The sequence below is a fragment of the Siphateles boraxobius genome, unplaced genomic scaffold, assembly GCF_051911475.1.
Source record: "Siphateles boraxobius isolate OS27281-9 unplaced genomic scaffold, OSU_SipBor_1 1, whole genome shotgun sequence".
Taxonomy (NCBI): Eukaryota; Metazoa; Chordata; class Actinopteri; order Cypriniformes; family Leuciscidae; genus Siphateles; species Siphateles boraxobius.
In genome coordinates, this window is record NW_027508699.1 from 225,379 (window position 1) to 241,100 (window position 15,722).

The following is a 15,722-nucleotide window of genomic DNA, read 5'->3' on the forward strand; positions in this document are numbered from 1 at the left end:
TGTGTTATTGTTAGTGAACTACGAGCTGCTCTCAGGGCAGAAGTATAGGTTCATATCACTGTATTATTGGAAGTGAACTACGAGCTGCTCTCAGGGCAGGAGTACTCAATAGGTTCATATCACTGTGTTATTGTTAGTGAACTACGAGCTGCTCTCTGGGCAGGAGTATGGGTTCATATCACTGTGTTATTGGTAGTGAACTACGAGCTGCTCTCAGGGCAGGAGTATAGGTTCATATCACTGTGTTATTGTTAGTGAACTACGAGCTGCTCTCAGGGCAGGAGTACTCAATAGGTTCATATCACTGTGTTATTGGTAGTGAACTACGAGCTGCTCTCAGGGCAGGAGTACTCAATAGGTTCATATCACTGTATTATTGGTAGTGAACTACGAGCTGCTCTCAGGGCAGGAGTATAGGTTCATATCGCTGTATTATTGGTAGTGAACTACGAGCTGCTCTCAGGGCAGGAGTACTCAATAGGTTCATATCACTGTATTATTGGTAGTGAACTACGAGCTGCTCTCAGGGCAGGAGTATAGGTTCATATCAATGTGTTATTGTTAGTGAACTACGAGCTGCTCTTAGGGCAAAAGTATAGGTTCATATCGCTGTGTTATTGTTAGTGAACTACGAGCTGCTCTCAGGGCATAAGTACTCAACAGGTTCATATCGCTGTGTTATTGTTAGTGAACTACGGGCTGCTCTCAGGGCAGGAGTATAGGTTCATACCACTGTATTATTGGTAGTGAACTACGAGCTGCTCTCAGGGCAGGAGTACTCAATTGTTAGTGAACTACGAGCTGCTCTCAGGGCAGGAGTATAGGTTCATATCACTGTATTATTGGTAGTGAACTACGAGCTGCTCTCAGGGCAGAAGTATTTGTTCATATCACTGTATTATTGGTAGTGAACTACGAGCTGCTCTCAGGGCAAGAGTACTCAATAGAAATATCGCTGTGTTATTGGTAGTGAACTACGAGCTGCTCTCAGGGCAAGAGTACTCAATAGAAATATCGCTGTGTTATTGGTAGTGAACTACGAGCTGCTCTCAGGGCAGGAGTATAGGTTCATATCACTGTGTTATTGTTAGTAAACTAATAGCTGTTCTCAGGGCAGGAGTACTCAATAGACTCCTATCGGTGCTTTTTGTCAGTGTTATTGTTCTGTACAAAGTATTCAGGACATGTGTGCTTGTTTTTACAAAAAAAATTTTTCAGGTTAATGGAGCATATTTGGCTTGAAGGGATAAGGCGACAGGTAAAGAATGTAAAGGATGCTCGAGTCATTCAGGAGGTCATACCTTTTTCTGGGGAGGAGACTGATTTCATGCAGGATTACATTAAGAAACTGGAAGAGGAAACAAAAAGCATCTTCAGGTCCCCTGTGTCTACTCGAAAAGACTACTTTTACTTTGCATGTGAAAGATCAACTAAAGCAAGTGGGAAAAGCAAAGGAGAACCAACAAACACAAGAGCTAATTCTTGCAAAGCTTATGTGTCATTCAAAATTATCAAAGACGGTTGTTTCACAGGTGGTGTGGTCAACAAAATGCTTCAACACAATGGACATGATGTGTGCTTGAAAGAAGAGGGTGTTAAAAATCGCATTGATCCAGAGTTGGTAACCTTTATTGAAATGTGGCTTGATCAAGGACAGTCAATTTCTGAAACACTTTTAAAATGTGTGGACTGGGCAGAGCGTCATGGACATATGGACAAAAATAATCGCCGGTATTATGTTACACCTGAATATATTCGATTAATCAAGAAGACCATTAATGCTCTTAGTTTTCCTGATGCGAAAGACTGCATTAGTGTGGACAAGCTAGTCACATCTGAGCTGCAGGAAAACATTTGTTACTACCAGCCATTGAGTGAAAATCAACCACTAATAATTGTAGTGCAGACGCCCTGGCAAAAAGATGTACTCAGAGAACATGCTCACAGTATGGTATTCATGGATACCACTTACAAAGCCATGACATCATATGGTTATGCCTTTTATGCACTTCTTTTGACCAACAGTATTGGAAGAGCAGTCCCATTTGCTTACTTTATTATTAGTGAGGAATCAGCGGACATACTTGCTCTCTGCCTGGAAAAGCTTGAAGAACACAACCCTGGATTTCTTCCCAGGTCAGAAGTAAAAAAACTTGCATAAAGACAGCAAATTGTAAACTACTTTTTGACATAAGCTTTTCATTTTTGACTGTTCAAACTACAGATGTAGCTAGATCTTAATTCCTTCTTTATTCCTCATCATGTAGGTCGATAATGATTGACCGTGACCTTAAGGAACTCAATGCTATAAGAAGAGTTTACCAACAGCCAAGATTCTTCTTTGCTGGTTTCATGTACTCCAGGTAGATATATCCTACTGGATTTTTTCCCCATTATCTTGGGCCTTTAATTAGCAGTATTGAGTTAAAATAAAGAAATTATCACTTGTCACAGACCTATTCATTTTAAAACTAAATTTTGATTTAAAAGGTCATATAAAAATGTCTTGACTAGCTTTTTAATGTTTTTTGTAGGCCGTGCATAGGTGGATGGTTAGAAGAGATGGAGGAAACTTGTCAGTGAATCAACGAAATATTGTGATTCAAGCAATGGTGTCAATGAAATCCTGTTTAACGGTAATATTTGTATATCATAAATCACTTTATTCTTTAGAAATCATTTCAATAATGAAAATAAATCTTGAATTGCATACTATGGATTTTAATAGGATTGGTCAAGTTTATATTTAGTTGAACTTTGTTCAATGAATGATGTGGGAACATTATTTTCAAAAGGCAATTTATCACTCTTTACTCATCCTCATATCATTCCAATTCATTTGTCAATGGGGTATAATGTTGTATTGGACTCAATTAAGTTTTATTACATAAAACACAAACAAACTCAGAAACATTATTCAAAATAGCTCAATATCATCAAAATATCTATTGTGTTCTACTGCAGGAATAAAGTCATATAGGTTTGGAGTGACATGAGGGTGAGTAAATTTTGACATGCGTAACAAAATGATAATTTTCAACTTTGGGTGGACTACCCCTTTAAATGTGTGTAAATATAAGGTGGCATAACTTTACAATGTTGTGTTGTTTTTTTTACAGGAAGAAGAGTTTAACAGCATGTCAGCTAGAAAGTGCGAAGAGCTTGATACCTGTCTGGGCAGTTCACATGTATCGACCTACCTCAAGAATCAGTGGATTTGTTTGGGAGATTTGTGGTCTAATTTTGGAAGGACATTCTATCACCACAACAGCGAAACCAACAACAAGGCAGAGAGGTCAGTCAACTATTAAAATTATAACACCTTGCCCTCAAATTACTTTTTAAAATATAGTGTAAATAACATATTCATTACAAATATTCATTAAGGATGTTGATCAGCTTCTTCGCTTGCTGTGTGGTGATGTCCAAAAATATTACAGGTAAATATAAGTTAATTTTATTACTTTTGTTATGATGATAAATTGTAATTACAGAAATCATGTGACCAAGTTGTGGTACCCTGATTATTGCATTTTTTGCATATACAGGTGCTGGTCATATAATTAGAATATCATCAAAAAGTTGATTTATTTCAGTAATTCCATTCAAAAAGTTAAAGTTGGATATTATATTCATTCATTACACACAGACTGATATATTTCAAATGTTTATTCCATTTAATTGTGATGATTAAAACTGACAACTAATGAAAATCCCAAATTCAGTATCTCCGAAAATTAGAATATTATTCAAGAACAATACAAAAAAAGGATTTTTAGAAATGTTGGCCAACTTTATGGAGATGCAGATTTCATTTTCCAACACACACCTGCACACAGTGCCAAAGCTACCAGTACTACCTGGTTTAAGGACCATGGTATCCCTGTTCGTAATTGGCCAGCAAACTCGCCTGACCTTAACCCTATAGAAAATCTATGGGGCATTGTGAAGAGGAAGATGCAATACGCCAGACCCAACAATGCAGAAGAGCTGAAGGCCACTATCAGAGCAACCTGTGCTCTCATAACATCTGAGCAGTGCCACAGACTGATCGACTCCATGCCACGCCGCATTGCTGCAGTAATTCAGGCAAAAGGAGCCCCAACTAAGTATTGAATGCTGTACATGCACCAACATTTCTAAAAATCCTTTTTTTGTATTGGTCTTGAGTAATATTCTAATTTTCGGAGATACAGAATTTGGGATTTTCATTAGTTGTCAGTTTTAATCACAATTAAATGAAACAAACATTTGGAATAAAAAATATCAGTCTGTGTGTAATGAATATAATATCAAAATTTCACTTTTTGAATGGAATTATTGAAATAAATCAACTTTGTAATGATATTCTAATTATATGACCAGCAACTGTAGCCTGGGAAAACCCAGACAACTTCCGGCAAATTTAGATTTGCTCTGAAAGTTAGTCTGGCAAAGAGCTCATTCAAACACATTTCCAATCCGTCGAAATCGCGGCACCAATCAGAAACGTTGGGGCGGGCTTTACACGATGGCGACAGCGCTGGGATTTTGAAGCAGATTTTGTAGCCTACATTACAAAGATGGATGCCGCCATCGAACATCACTCGTTCGAATCAGCTATCGCGTCTGTTTTAAGCGCTTTGAAGGTTTCCTTTTTGTTAAAAACCGAGCAAAAAACAACATTCGGAGATGTTTCTCCGCCGCTCTGCATACGTCATCACCTTCATCGCTCTGATTGGTTTTAGGTCTATCCGCGACGTCCGTTGGTGACGCCCCTCTGGAAATGATTTGTCTATGACGCTTTGCCAGACCCTAACTCAGTTACAACTGAGAATGGTCTGGTTTTAACTACAGTAGGCTACAGCACCTGTATATTACCTCTGGCCACAACCTGTTACCATTATCAACTTGTTTGGATACAGGAAGCTCTAGTATAAACATTAGCTATTCTCTTTAGCCTTATCATTGTCAATTCCAATTACCGGGACACTTATGAAAACATTTAGTAAAAAGGTCTGTCAGCTTCGAGGGCATTGTTGGTTGTTATAAAACTCGACCCCGTAAAACAAAGTATGCAAAGAGTCGTCTACACCCCCCCCACCCCCCCCCCCCTGTACTCCCTCTATTTAGAATAGTCTTTTTCCCACTGTTTGTTTTAATTAGTTTATAGCCTATGAAATCTATACAAATGTCTATAAAAATGGTATAACAAATGTATAAAAAGTCTAAATCTTTTGACAACTTGTTCTTTCGTTTAATTGTTCAGTTACCTGGATGACCTGACAGACACTGGACGAATAAAAGGAAAGAACACTGAAGAGACCACAAATGCTGCCCACTGCATGACTGCAAAAGGCCTGGATGCCAAAGTGGAGATGAATGAAAACGGAGTGTGTTTGGTTCCACCCGATACAAGCACACAATCTCACAGAGTTGACAATTGCGATTGCAAAATATTCCAACGTGGATCTGTGTGCAAACACTTAATTTTCTCACAAACCATTGCAGAGAAACAAGGACTCGTAATTCAAGACCTAAGGGCAGAAGCAGCAAGAAAAATTTTTGACAGTGAATCCTATTTCACAGATAATGAAGACCTTACTGTGTATCATTTTGACGGGAGTGTAGGAATTGTACGTCGTAAAGGGACCAAATTTTACACATGGATTGCAAATAGCTATGGAGAGGTGTGTGTATGTATCTTAGTTCACAACATTATCTACACAACATCCTGTGAGAACATATCTGAGGATTCACACTGCTCAAAATCCAGTCAGAAAAAAAAAGTAACACTGCAACACATGCTCACAGATCTTCATGAGTGGAGCCAATCAGAAAAATTTCATGAGGATAAGGAAGTGCACAGTTTAGTACAGAGAGCACACAAATTAATTTTTTCACAGTTTAGCAAACTGTCAAGAAAAAGAAAAGTGACTGCACTTCATAATTATCGTAAAAGGGTCAAAAAAGCAAAAGATGCAGTCACTGTAACTTACACAGTCAAAAAGAAGCAAAAACGTGGTTGATCTTGTAGAGAGATAAATGTTTCATTGATGAAACAATAACTATATGCTCTGCCTAGCCAACATGCTTAGTTTTTCCCCCTTGCTGCCACTGTCTTTTTTTTGGTCAATGAGTGTTGTACAGATGCTTTGTATAAGAACAAAATTAAGGAACAAATGTTGATTGTAAATAATTCACAAAATAAAGCTTTTATTGAATCGTCTTTTGCTTTAACATTACAATAAAATATCAAATACTTTAACTTTACTTTTGTATTAAGGAAAAAAATTGAATTACAAATGCTATTATAAATTACAAAACAATTAAAAAAAATAAAGTGGATTATAGGTGGATTATCTATAAAACAGCAACATATTACAACAGCAAGGTATTATTAAACAGCTGTACCTTAACTAGTTCACATCTTTCGTAGAGGATTTAAGTGTTTTAATTTTTTCTTTGAGGCACGAGTCAATGAACTCGAATGTGCCTACCATTAAACCAGGCCCAAGCCCATGGGTTGCCTGTCCAAATGTCTCCCAGTTTCTCCCTAAAGTAGCCAGAAGTGTTTGCAAGGTCTTCCTGTAATTGAAGTACATAAAGCTTTTGGTTTCAATTTACATAGTCATTAAAACATTCAACATAAAATGTACTTTACCTGCAGGCTTCAGTTTTGGAAATTGCATCATGGACATCCTCATTTTCACACATTTCCTGGATCACTTTCCTTTGTGGAGTAAACTTTGCTGCCAGGAACATTACGTCACTGACCAGCTCACTGCATTCATCTGAAATGAAACGATGTAAACAAATAGAATTATTAAAAAAATATATAATCCCCAACACCTAAAAAGAGACTTAACAATCACCTTCACACAGTTTAGTGCACAGTGAAGTCAGTTTGGTCCGCTTGGTGGGCTGCACACCCATGCCAGTCAGCTTTTCCTCTATGTTTTTTTTCTGTGCCTTTGCTTTTCTCAAATAAGAAACCACAGTGTTGCTGGAGTAACACTTAGGTGGTGAGCATCTCCTGTTTAATTCACTTGTAGAGACCAGATATCTGTAATATTAAATTAAAGAAGCTTCAGTATTTTGATCAGGACCAAAGTCTACCTCAATCAAGTAAGGAAGCACCTAATCAACCATGCACACAGCACATTACTGAATGTACATTGTGAAACCACAACAGTTTATTATTCAGCCTCAGTAAGGTGACCTGTTCTCTTCCGATTGTAAGTCCATACAGATGACCGCGTGGGGTGGGTGATAGGAGGATAGTGTTGGATGACTCGCCCGGTAACCATTCCCTGTGGGCTCCTCACTCCTCCCTTCCACTGTAGCCGTCGGAGTCCCCCGTTGGGCGTGCTGGTCCATCTGTAATGGAGGGGTTGGCCGTTTCACCCCGGGGCTCCCCCAGAAAAAAGAGGAATTTGTGTTTACGGCAAATAGAAGTGGAACCTATTTGTTGAGTGAGTCTTCTCTCCGTGAGGAGATCCTGAAGGTGTTCGGTCATTTCAGTGCTCTCTTTCCTGCAAGATGGGTTGGAGTGGGTTGTGTCCTCCACCCTCAAAATGATGTTGCCTCTATATTTATTTGACGCACATCATGATGCAGTAGCATCGGAAGCACATCCTGATTGTCAGGTTCCTGAGGGAGCAAGGGAATCTGCCTTGCGCCCCTCTTTATCCTCTTGGGCCTTATCTCTGGTGCTAACTGCACTGCAGAGACCGCCCCTGAGCCACAGCAGGTAGTGAGTTAAAAATTCTGTTTTTACAGTTCTCCTGCTCGCGTGGTCTCTACTAGAGGCTAGGGACTGGCTCGCTTTCGGTCAACGAATTGTGCCTGGAATTCGGGTCGGCTAACTCTCACAAGCTGAGACCCCAGCCTGGATATGTGCCCAAGGTTCCTACCTCTTCCTAAAGGTGGGACCAGGTGGTGAGCCTGCAAGCAATGCCCGGGAGGAGGCAGACCCAGCCCTGGCGTTTCTCTGTCCGTCCCGCTTCATTTCGGTTATACGTGCACAGACAAGAGGCCTTAGGACCAGCTCTTGTCTTTTAAGGGAATCAGCAGAAATTAGCAGAAAGGGAAGGCTGTTTCCAAGTGAGGTTGGCCCACTGAATGGTGGCTACCTTCATTTCGGTGAGAAATTCCGAGATGCTCATGTCCACTTAGGTGTTGAGCTCCTCTATAATGAGTGTGTGCTCCGCCTGGACATTGACAGAGTGCTTTGCTGACAGATTTTAGAGTTGGGGGCTGGGTGACACCTAGATTTGAACCGCTGCTTCCCGTGGGCTCCCTTCTCATGAAGCCAGTTTCACCATGAGCCCGGTTCGAAGTGTCGGCTTGTTGCGCCATTCCCCTCCTATAGACTGGATACGCCTTTCTACTTCAGTTGAGTTCCCTTAATCCGAACCCTGTTAAGCTTCTCCGCATCCCTCCGACATTGGACGTGCGGAACGTCTGGTGTCAGGCCTACCACTCGTAAGCAGTGTGAAACCTGTGTTAGGCTGGATCCATATGTTGTGATCCCTACGTGTATTCTTCCACGGTACGGCTCCCTACGGCGAGCCCGTGTCTTCCCTCGGCAGAGCCTGCTGTGACATTCCATATGTCGTACTGCCCGGTCTTCCGCCCAGTTCATATGTGTATTCTCCACGTTACCTCCCTCCGGGTAGGATGTGGCTTCTGCAGCGTCCCTTCCTTCCAATGTTCGGGGAACGCTTTCCCAGTGGTCCTGTAGGAACAGCAGTGATTTCCTGGTCTAAAGCCCTGTCCCTTCTCCGCCTTAAATCACAGGGGGATCAGGAGGCTTCTGTCTAGGCACTGGAAGGTGGCAGCACTAGTGGCGTTTTCAATGGTTGATCCCCATTCAGTCGACGTCGACTACGTCTGACGTTCTCGTCTGAAAGGGAACGTCCTGGTTGCGTATGCAACCCATCAAAAGCAGAAAATTATCAAAATTAGATTCTAAATGTCACGTAAATGTGTGTGCGACATATCTGATTTTTGACTATAGTATTTTGGTTGAGATCAGTGTGCATGTAAAAGAACTGGGTGACTGAAAGAAAGGGTCCCACTTTATATTAAGTGGCTTTAAGTACTATGTACGTACATCGAAAAATTAGTACAATGTCCTTATTGTGTTAAGGTTGTATTGTAAAACACTTTTGCTGCTATTGAGATGTGATATGGGTAAGGTTAGGGTCAGGTGTGGTGGTATGGGTCGGTTTAAGGCTGGGTTAAGGTGTAAGGGAAGGGTCAACTGTGTAATTATAAATGTAATTACATAAATTAATTACAGCTGTAATTACATGCAGGTATTTTCAAAATATAAGTACAATGTAAAAACATGTATGTACACAATAAGTCCATTGTATCAAATAATTAATTTCAATGTAAGTACATAGTACTTAAAGCCACTTAATATAAAGTGGGACCAAAGAAGGTCGTCTGTAAAATGTGGCGTGCAATGTCACATTAATTTCTCCTACACTAATCCTGCTGCATTACCTCTTTGCCTGGTGAAAGTCTGACACTTTCAGTACGCTTTCTACAAGGAAGCAATCTGTAAAAGATGACAAAGAGCTAAAAAAAAAACTCTTTAAAATAAGCTTAACATAAATGGGATTCTTCAGATGAACAAAATTTCCTTGGAATATTATAGATATAATTTTTCATCAAGACTAAAAAGATATTAGGGGTTGGAAACCTTTGAAACACAAAAGGGTAATCATTGTTACACAAGCAATTGTAAGAGAGATTAATAGTTATTTTACTAGTAAAATAACTATATTTTCATCTTTGTATGGACATGAGGACAAATAAATTATGACAGTTTTAATTTTTGTGTGAATTAACAAAATTGCTTTTACTACTCAAATGAACTGTGCAGTGAAGACAAATTATCTGCCACCACAGACAGAGTGGACAGTGTAAAGCAGATTTCAATCTGCTGGTAGAGTTGCAGCTTTAGACTATAAAAAGGTTTAATCTGTTTTTTAAAACAATCTGGCATGCTCAACCCTTAAAGGGTTAGTTCACCCAAAAATGAAAATTAAGTCATTAATTACTCACCCCCATGCTGTACCAACCCCGTAAGACCTTCGTTTGTCTTCGGAACACAAATATTTTTGATTAAATGTGACAGCTGGATCACTCCTCCATAGGCTGCCTAAGGGATTGAAACCTGACGGCCCAGAAAGTCATTGAAGAAAATGTTTAAATATTCCATGTCACAACAGTGGCTCAACTATAAGTTTATCAAGCGACGAGAATACTTTTTGTGCGGAAATAAAACAAAAATTACGACTTTATTCGACTATTCCTTTTCTTCCTTGTAGGCCTGAAACGAGACTTAAAGAGATTTCCACGACGCATGCGCGAGAATTGCGATCTCCTACAACTACTTCAGTTAAGTTCTTGTAGAAGTCGTGGAAATCTCGTTTCAGGCCTACAAGGAAGAAAAGGAATAGTCAAATAAAGTCGTTATTTTTGTTTGTTTTTTCGCACAAAAAGTATTCTCGTCGCTTGATAAACTTATAGTTGAGCCACTGTTGTGACATGGAATATTTAAACATTTTCTTCATTGACTTTCTGGGCCGTCAGGTTTCAATCCCTTAGGCAGCCTATGGAGGAGTGTTCCAGCTGTCACATTTAATCAAAAATATCTTCATTTGTGTTCCGAAGACGAACGAAGGTCTTACGGGGTTGGTACAGCATGGGGGTGAGTAATTAATGACTTAATTTTCATTTTTGGGTGAACTAACCCTTTAAAATGTCATACACAATGAGTGACACTAAAAACAAGTAATTAAAACTAAACCTGCATTACATGTTCTCAAAGGGTACCACAAAAGAAACCCCAGTTCAAACAAAAACTACACGATTTTTCATGTGTCTACATACTGGGGACATGACATTTGTATAGGTAATCAATTAATGAAATTATTTATTTATTGTTGTGTTGGAGTTATGGTAAGTGAGTTGATATCACACAATGATTACCATAAAGTTGCCAACCCCTGTTTTAATCTAATATATTTAGGTCCTTAAATCCAAGCGAAACAATTTCTCCTCTATTGCACCAAGACATCTCAAAATACTTTCTAAGAATAATTATTTGCTTAACCTCTTTCCACCACTTCCTCATCTAGCTGTTTGTCGGTCTCTGCAAAGATAATGTAGACAAAATACAAATAACTACACTTTTGGAACGATGAATGGGAATATTTTTTTTTTAATTATATATATGTATATGTATATATATATATATATATATATATATATATATATATTCCAATGTCTATGTTATGTCTATTACAGGGCTCTTCAACTATTTCCTTTGAATGGTGAGTTTGTCCCAATGAAAATAATAGTGGGGCCCAACATTTTTAGGGAAGTTATCAGACTCTTTCATTGTTAACATGACAAAATAAACTGAAGAGATGTATGTCTATGCCTCAAAGCCTCAAAGATGGTGCTACTGTGAATATGACATCTCAGCCCAAACTAAAGAAGCTTTGCAAACATCTGCAAACTAGGAAAGTGAACTGACATTTTAAACATTCTCACTCTGGTCTGTTAACTGAATATTGTTGTGCGCTCTCAAACTCGCAGTTATGTGTGCATTAAAGAGCACTCTGCTGTTTTAGGCAATGCAATGTTTTTTACAGTCTAAGAGTTGTAAAGACATGATGCCGGAATAAAAGGGAATACATTTTGGACCATGGGTGGTTGATTGAGGAGCCCTGGTCTAAAGACTGATAAATTCTGCAACATGACTATACAGTACATAAATTAAACTCTTTAAGCCTTACCTGCTTGCTTGTTTTCTTTATGTTCTGATATTGTTTCAGTTTGTACTAAAAAATATAATTAAAAAAATGCATCAGGGTGAATTTTTTACACAAAGTATAAAAAAGTATGTTATAATTAAAAATGTATCTAATAAAGAAATGCATTACCTTTGCACAGCAAACAAAGAGCAGTCTCCTGATTCTTTTGCACACATTTGTCATGTACGCTCATGCCACATGTCGAACATTTGGCCTATTTGTTAGAAAAGACTGAATTGTAAAGGCCACATTTTTTAATATGGAACATCATTTGAGACTTGCAAAACAACTTGCCTTGCTCTTAACAACAGCCTTATGGCAGACACCACAAATGCCTGACCTTTCTAAAGAAAGCAAGAAACACTTGTTGTACAGTTTTATAACCCAAACCAACATAAAACTGTAGGTATAAACCTGTATTGTACTTACCAAGTGAAGTGAAGAGCAGAATTGCTAGTCTTTCTCTTTCCTCATGAAGTGAAGGGCAGTTAATATACCCCTGGTCTCCACGAAGAGAAGCCTCTGCAAACTTACAAAAAGGTGACAAAGTTTTCAAAAGTTTTCATGCTCTCCTCAAAGGGTTAGTCCACCCAAAAATGAAAATTCTGTCATAATTTACTCACCCTGAAGTTGTTCCAAACCTATATACATTTCTTTGTTCTGTAGAACACAAATTAATAAATTTTGAAGAATGTTTATAACCAAACAGTTGTGTGGGACCATTGACTTTCACAGAAGCAGTATTTCAAAATGGCATGAATTAAACTAGATTTTTTTTTAGATGTGCATATCCAAGTGTGTACACGTGTAATGCATCTGTAGTGTAAATAAAATGTAGCAGTAAATATTAATAACAGATATATCACTAACAATTCGACATGTAGACAATTAAATTTAATCTTTGAAAAATAAAAAAATATATATTTTATAAGATTTTAATGTTTTACCACAGCTGTAAAGATGCCACAAGAAATGATATCTCTCTGAATGGCATGCTCCCTTGTGCAAATGTCCCATGTTCCCGGGATTCCCTTTGCTGTGGCAAACATCCTGTTAGAATGGATACCACATATACAGGACAGGTAAGATGAAATCTAGTTAAAAGGTGAAATAGAGAAACCTTTTCTACATACACACCTCCAATTTTCAGCTATTTTCTGACAATTCTCTTTCTGCTCACCAAAGGAATTTAGGTAGGTTATTGTTCTATCCACGATGTTGCAGTGCTAAACAGAAAATGGAAATAGCTGGTAACTAGTTGTATCAAACTCAGCAAGATAATATTTGTGTGTATTACTTTAAATTTTGCACATGTAAAATACTCATTTTTTTATGCATTGCATAAATGTATTTTATACATTTATACATAGACCAAAATACTTTTTTTTTTTAATACATAAAAGATAAATAAAATTCTCAACCTAGAACTAGAGGAACTTACAAAGAAAGTCCAGTGATTCCCTCCCTCCAGGTATGGACCAATAACAACTTCTGCCTTTTCAAGAATGTTATTCTGCAAATGAAAGAAAAGGCTACATGAAACACTGCCATCTTGGAGAGGAAAACAAATTTTAATTTTTAGTAAACTATGTGCACTTCATTACAATAGAACTACCACACTGTTTTGTATATTTACAAAGAAATAATGCATCCAATTCACACTCAACAAGAAAAGAACTGTAACGCTTTAGATTACAGCCCAGAAAGTACTGCGTAATTAAGACAGTTAAGAATTTACAGTTTAACTTTCTGTAATTATAGTGTACCTATTAAGTACTTGCAAGTATAAGGGAACAATATGTAAAGTTTGGGGTATAAAGGAGTAACAACCAGCAGAATAAAAAAAAATATTTATGCTGTAAGTATTATAGAACTAAGTGGTACTTATTCTACAATTATAATACAACAATCTTACTTGGAAATATACTCTAGTTTCATGTAGTTACAGGGTAAGTGGTGCTTGTTAACCTCCTATTCCATGTAGTAACAGGATAAGTACAATAAAAATACATACAAAATCTAATATCACTGACTCGAAAACCTTTATTTGAAAAACAACTTATTGCAGTTGGTCTGAGGCGATAGTCTACAGTTTAAAAAGTTTAAAATATTGTAATTTTTCTTACAAACACTTACCGTTTCCCTTCAGAAGACATTGATCCATCCATTAAAAAGCCTATACAGTATGTATTGATACACAATTATTACAAAAAGTTACATAGTGTATGTTCTTGCTAAATTGCTCCCAAATGTTAGATTGTTTTATTATAATAATAATTAGGCCTTAGTTCTATAATACTTACAGTATAAATATTTTTTTTATTATCCTGGTTGTTACCCCTTTATTCCCTGAATAAATTCCGGAATAAAATCAGGAGTATTCCCTGATACTCACATGTAAGTACCTTATTGGTACACTATAATTACAGAAAGTTACACTGAAAAATCGCTTTAATTATGCAGTACTTTCCGGGCTGTAATCTGAAGCATTACTAAAAGAAAACTGTAAAAGTAATTCTTACCTTCACAAAACTATGACTTGTTGCCCTGACCTTCCCATCAAGGATATTGTTCAAGGTGTGGCTATTGATTGCCACTAAACCCGTTGTCTGCTAAATTACACATGAGAAGTTATGTATTAAAAATTGAGGTAGTTAAAATGAATACCATCAGTTTAATTTAGTATGTGTTTTAAGACATAAAATGTATAGGTAGATAACGTTATATTACCATGTTGAACAGGTAAAATATGGCATCCATGATCTGAACAGGTTAAAAAAGGTAAACAAATTAATAAGTAAAAAGATGTTTATACGGTAGGCTATAATGTTTAAATACAGTATTATAAATGTACAGTATGTGAAATTTTTTAAATATAATAGAAATTATTATTATTTTATTTATTTATTTTCATTTACCTCATCAGGAAGTTTCTGGTTTTGTAGAAGAGACTGAAAGCTGCTGATATATAGGGAATATGGCCCTATTTTCCCAATTTTGGTATCAGAGCTTAACTCTCCCGAAATCAAAAAGCATAGAACTATATGGGTACAGAATATAAACACACCGTTATGCTTTTTCCTCTCCATACAGTCATACAAAATGTGCTACTAAAACACATACTGTTTCATTTGTGTATTAACTGCATATAATTAAAAACAATGCGTTTTAAGAAATGTCCTGGAACCTCCCTAAGTAAGGATTAAAAATTTTAAAAATCTAAATACACAGTGCTGGGGAGGCTCCAAGAAAAAAAGATTATAAAATCATGGTTTAAACGGGAAGAACAATTTTTTTTGGCTTACCATTCATTTTGTTTGTACTCAGTGCTTCCTTGTTTAAAGAGAAAAAAAGCACATTAGTCCACTCCTGCCTCGAAAGAAGGCACATATTACAGTAAAAATAAAATTGAGTAATTCTGCCCTGAGAGCAGCTCGTAGTTCACTATCAATAGCACAGTGATATGAACCTATACTCCTACCCTGAGAGCAGCTCGTAGTTCACTACCAATAATACAGTGATATGAACATATACTCCTGCCCTGAGAGCAGCTCGTAGTTCACTAACAATAACACAGCGATATGAACCTATTGATTACTCCTGCCCTGAGAGCTCGTAGTTCCCTAACAATAACACAGTGATATGAACCTTTTGAGTACTCCTGCCCTGAGAGCAGCTCGTAGCTCACTAACAATAACACAGCGATATGAACCTATTGAGTACTCCTGCCCTGAGAGCAGCTCGTAGTTCACTACCAAAAACACAGTGATATGAACCTATTGATTACTCCTGCCCTGAGAGCTCGTAGTTCCCTAACAATAACACAGTGATATGAACCTTTTGAGTACTCCTGCCCTGAGAGCAGCTCGTAGCTCACTAACAATAACACAGCGATATGAACCT

General features: G+C 37.7%; 2 protein-coding genes across 2 annotated transcripts; both read right to left on the bottom strand.

Annotated features, from left to right (window-relative positions):
- Positions 1-6,345: 6,345 nt before the first annotated feature.
- LOC143747429 (transcription factor AP-2-epsilon-like) lies at positions 6,346-7,725 on the bottom strand. The gene is made up of 4 exons (XM_077240238.1): positions 7,202-7,725; positions 6,855-7,045; positions 6,644-6,773; positions 6,346-6,567 (listed from the first exon to the last, which is right to left on the bottom strand). Exons 1-4 carry the CDS (start codon positions 7,357-7,359, stop codon positions 6,399-6,401), a joined length of 648 nt encoding a protein of 215 aa, XP_077096353.1. The 5' UTR covers positions 7,360-7,725; the 3' UTR covers positions 6,346-6,398.
- Positions 7,726-11,108: 3,383 nt separating this feature from the next.
- LOC143747958 (uncharacterized) lies at positions 11,109-15,166 on the bottom strand. Its single transcript, XM_077240503.1, has 12 exons — positions 15,125-15,166; positions 14,738-14,859; positions 14,550-14,582; positions 14,342-14,431; positions 13,261-13,332; positions 12,957-13,045; positions 12,767-12,869; positions 12,249-12,348; positions 12,114-12,163; positions 11,949-12,033; positions 11,802-11,846; positions 11,109-11,152 (listed from the first exon to the last, which is right to left on the bottom strand). The coding sequence occupies exons 1-12, from the start codon at positions 15,129-15,131 to the stop codon at positions 11,109-11,111; spliced, it is 840 nt and encodes a 279-aa protein (XP_077096618.1). The 5' UTR covers positions 15,132-15,166.
- Between the last annotated feature and the right edge of the window lie 556 nt (positions 15,167-15,722).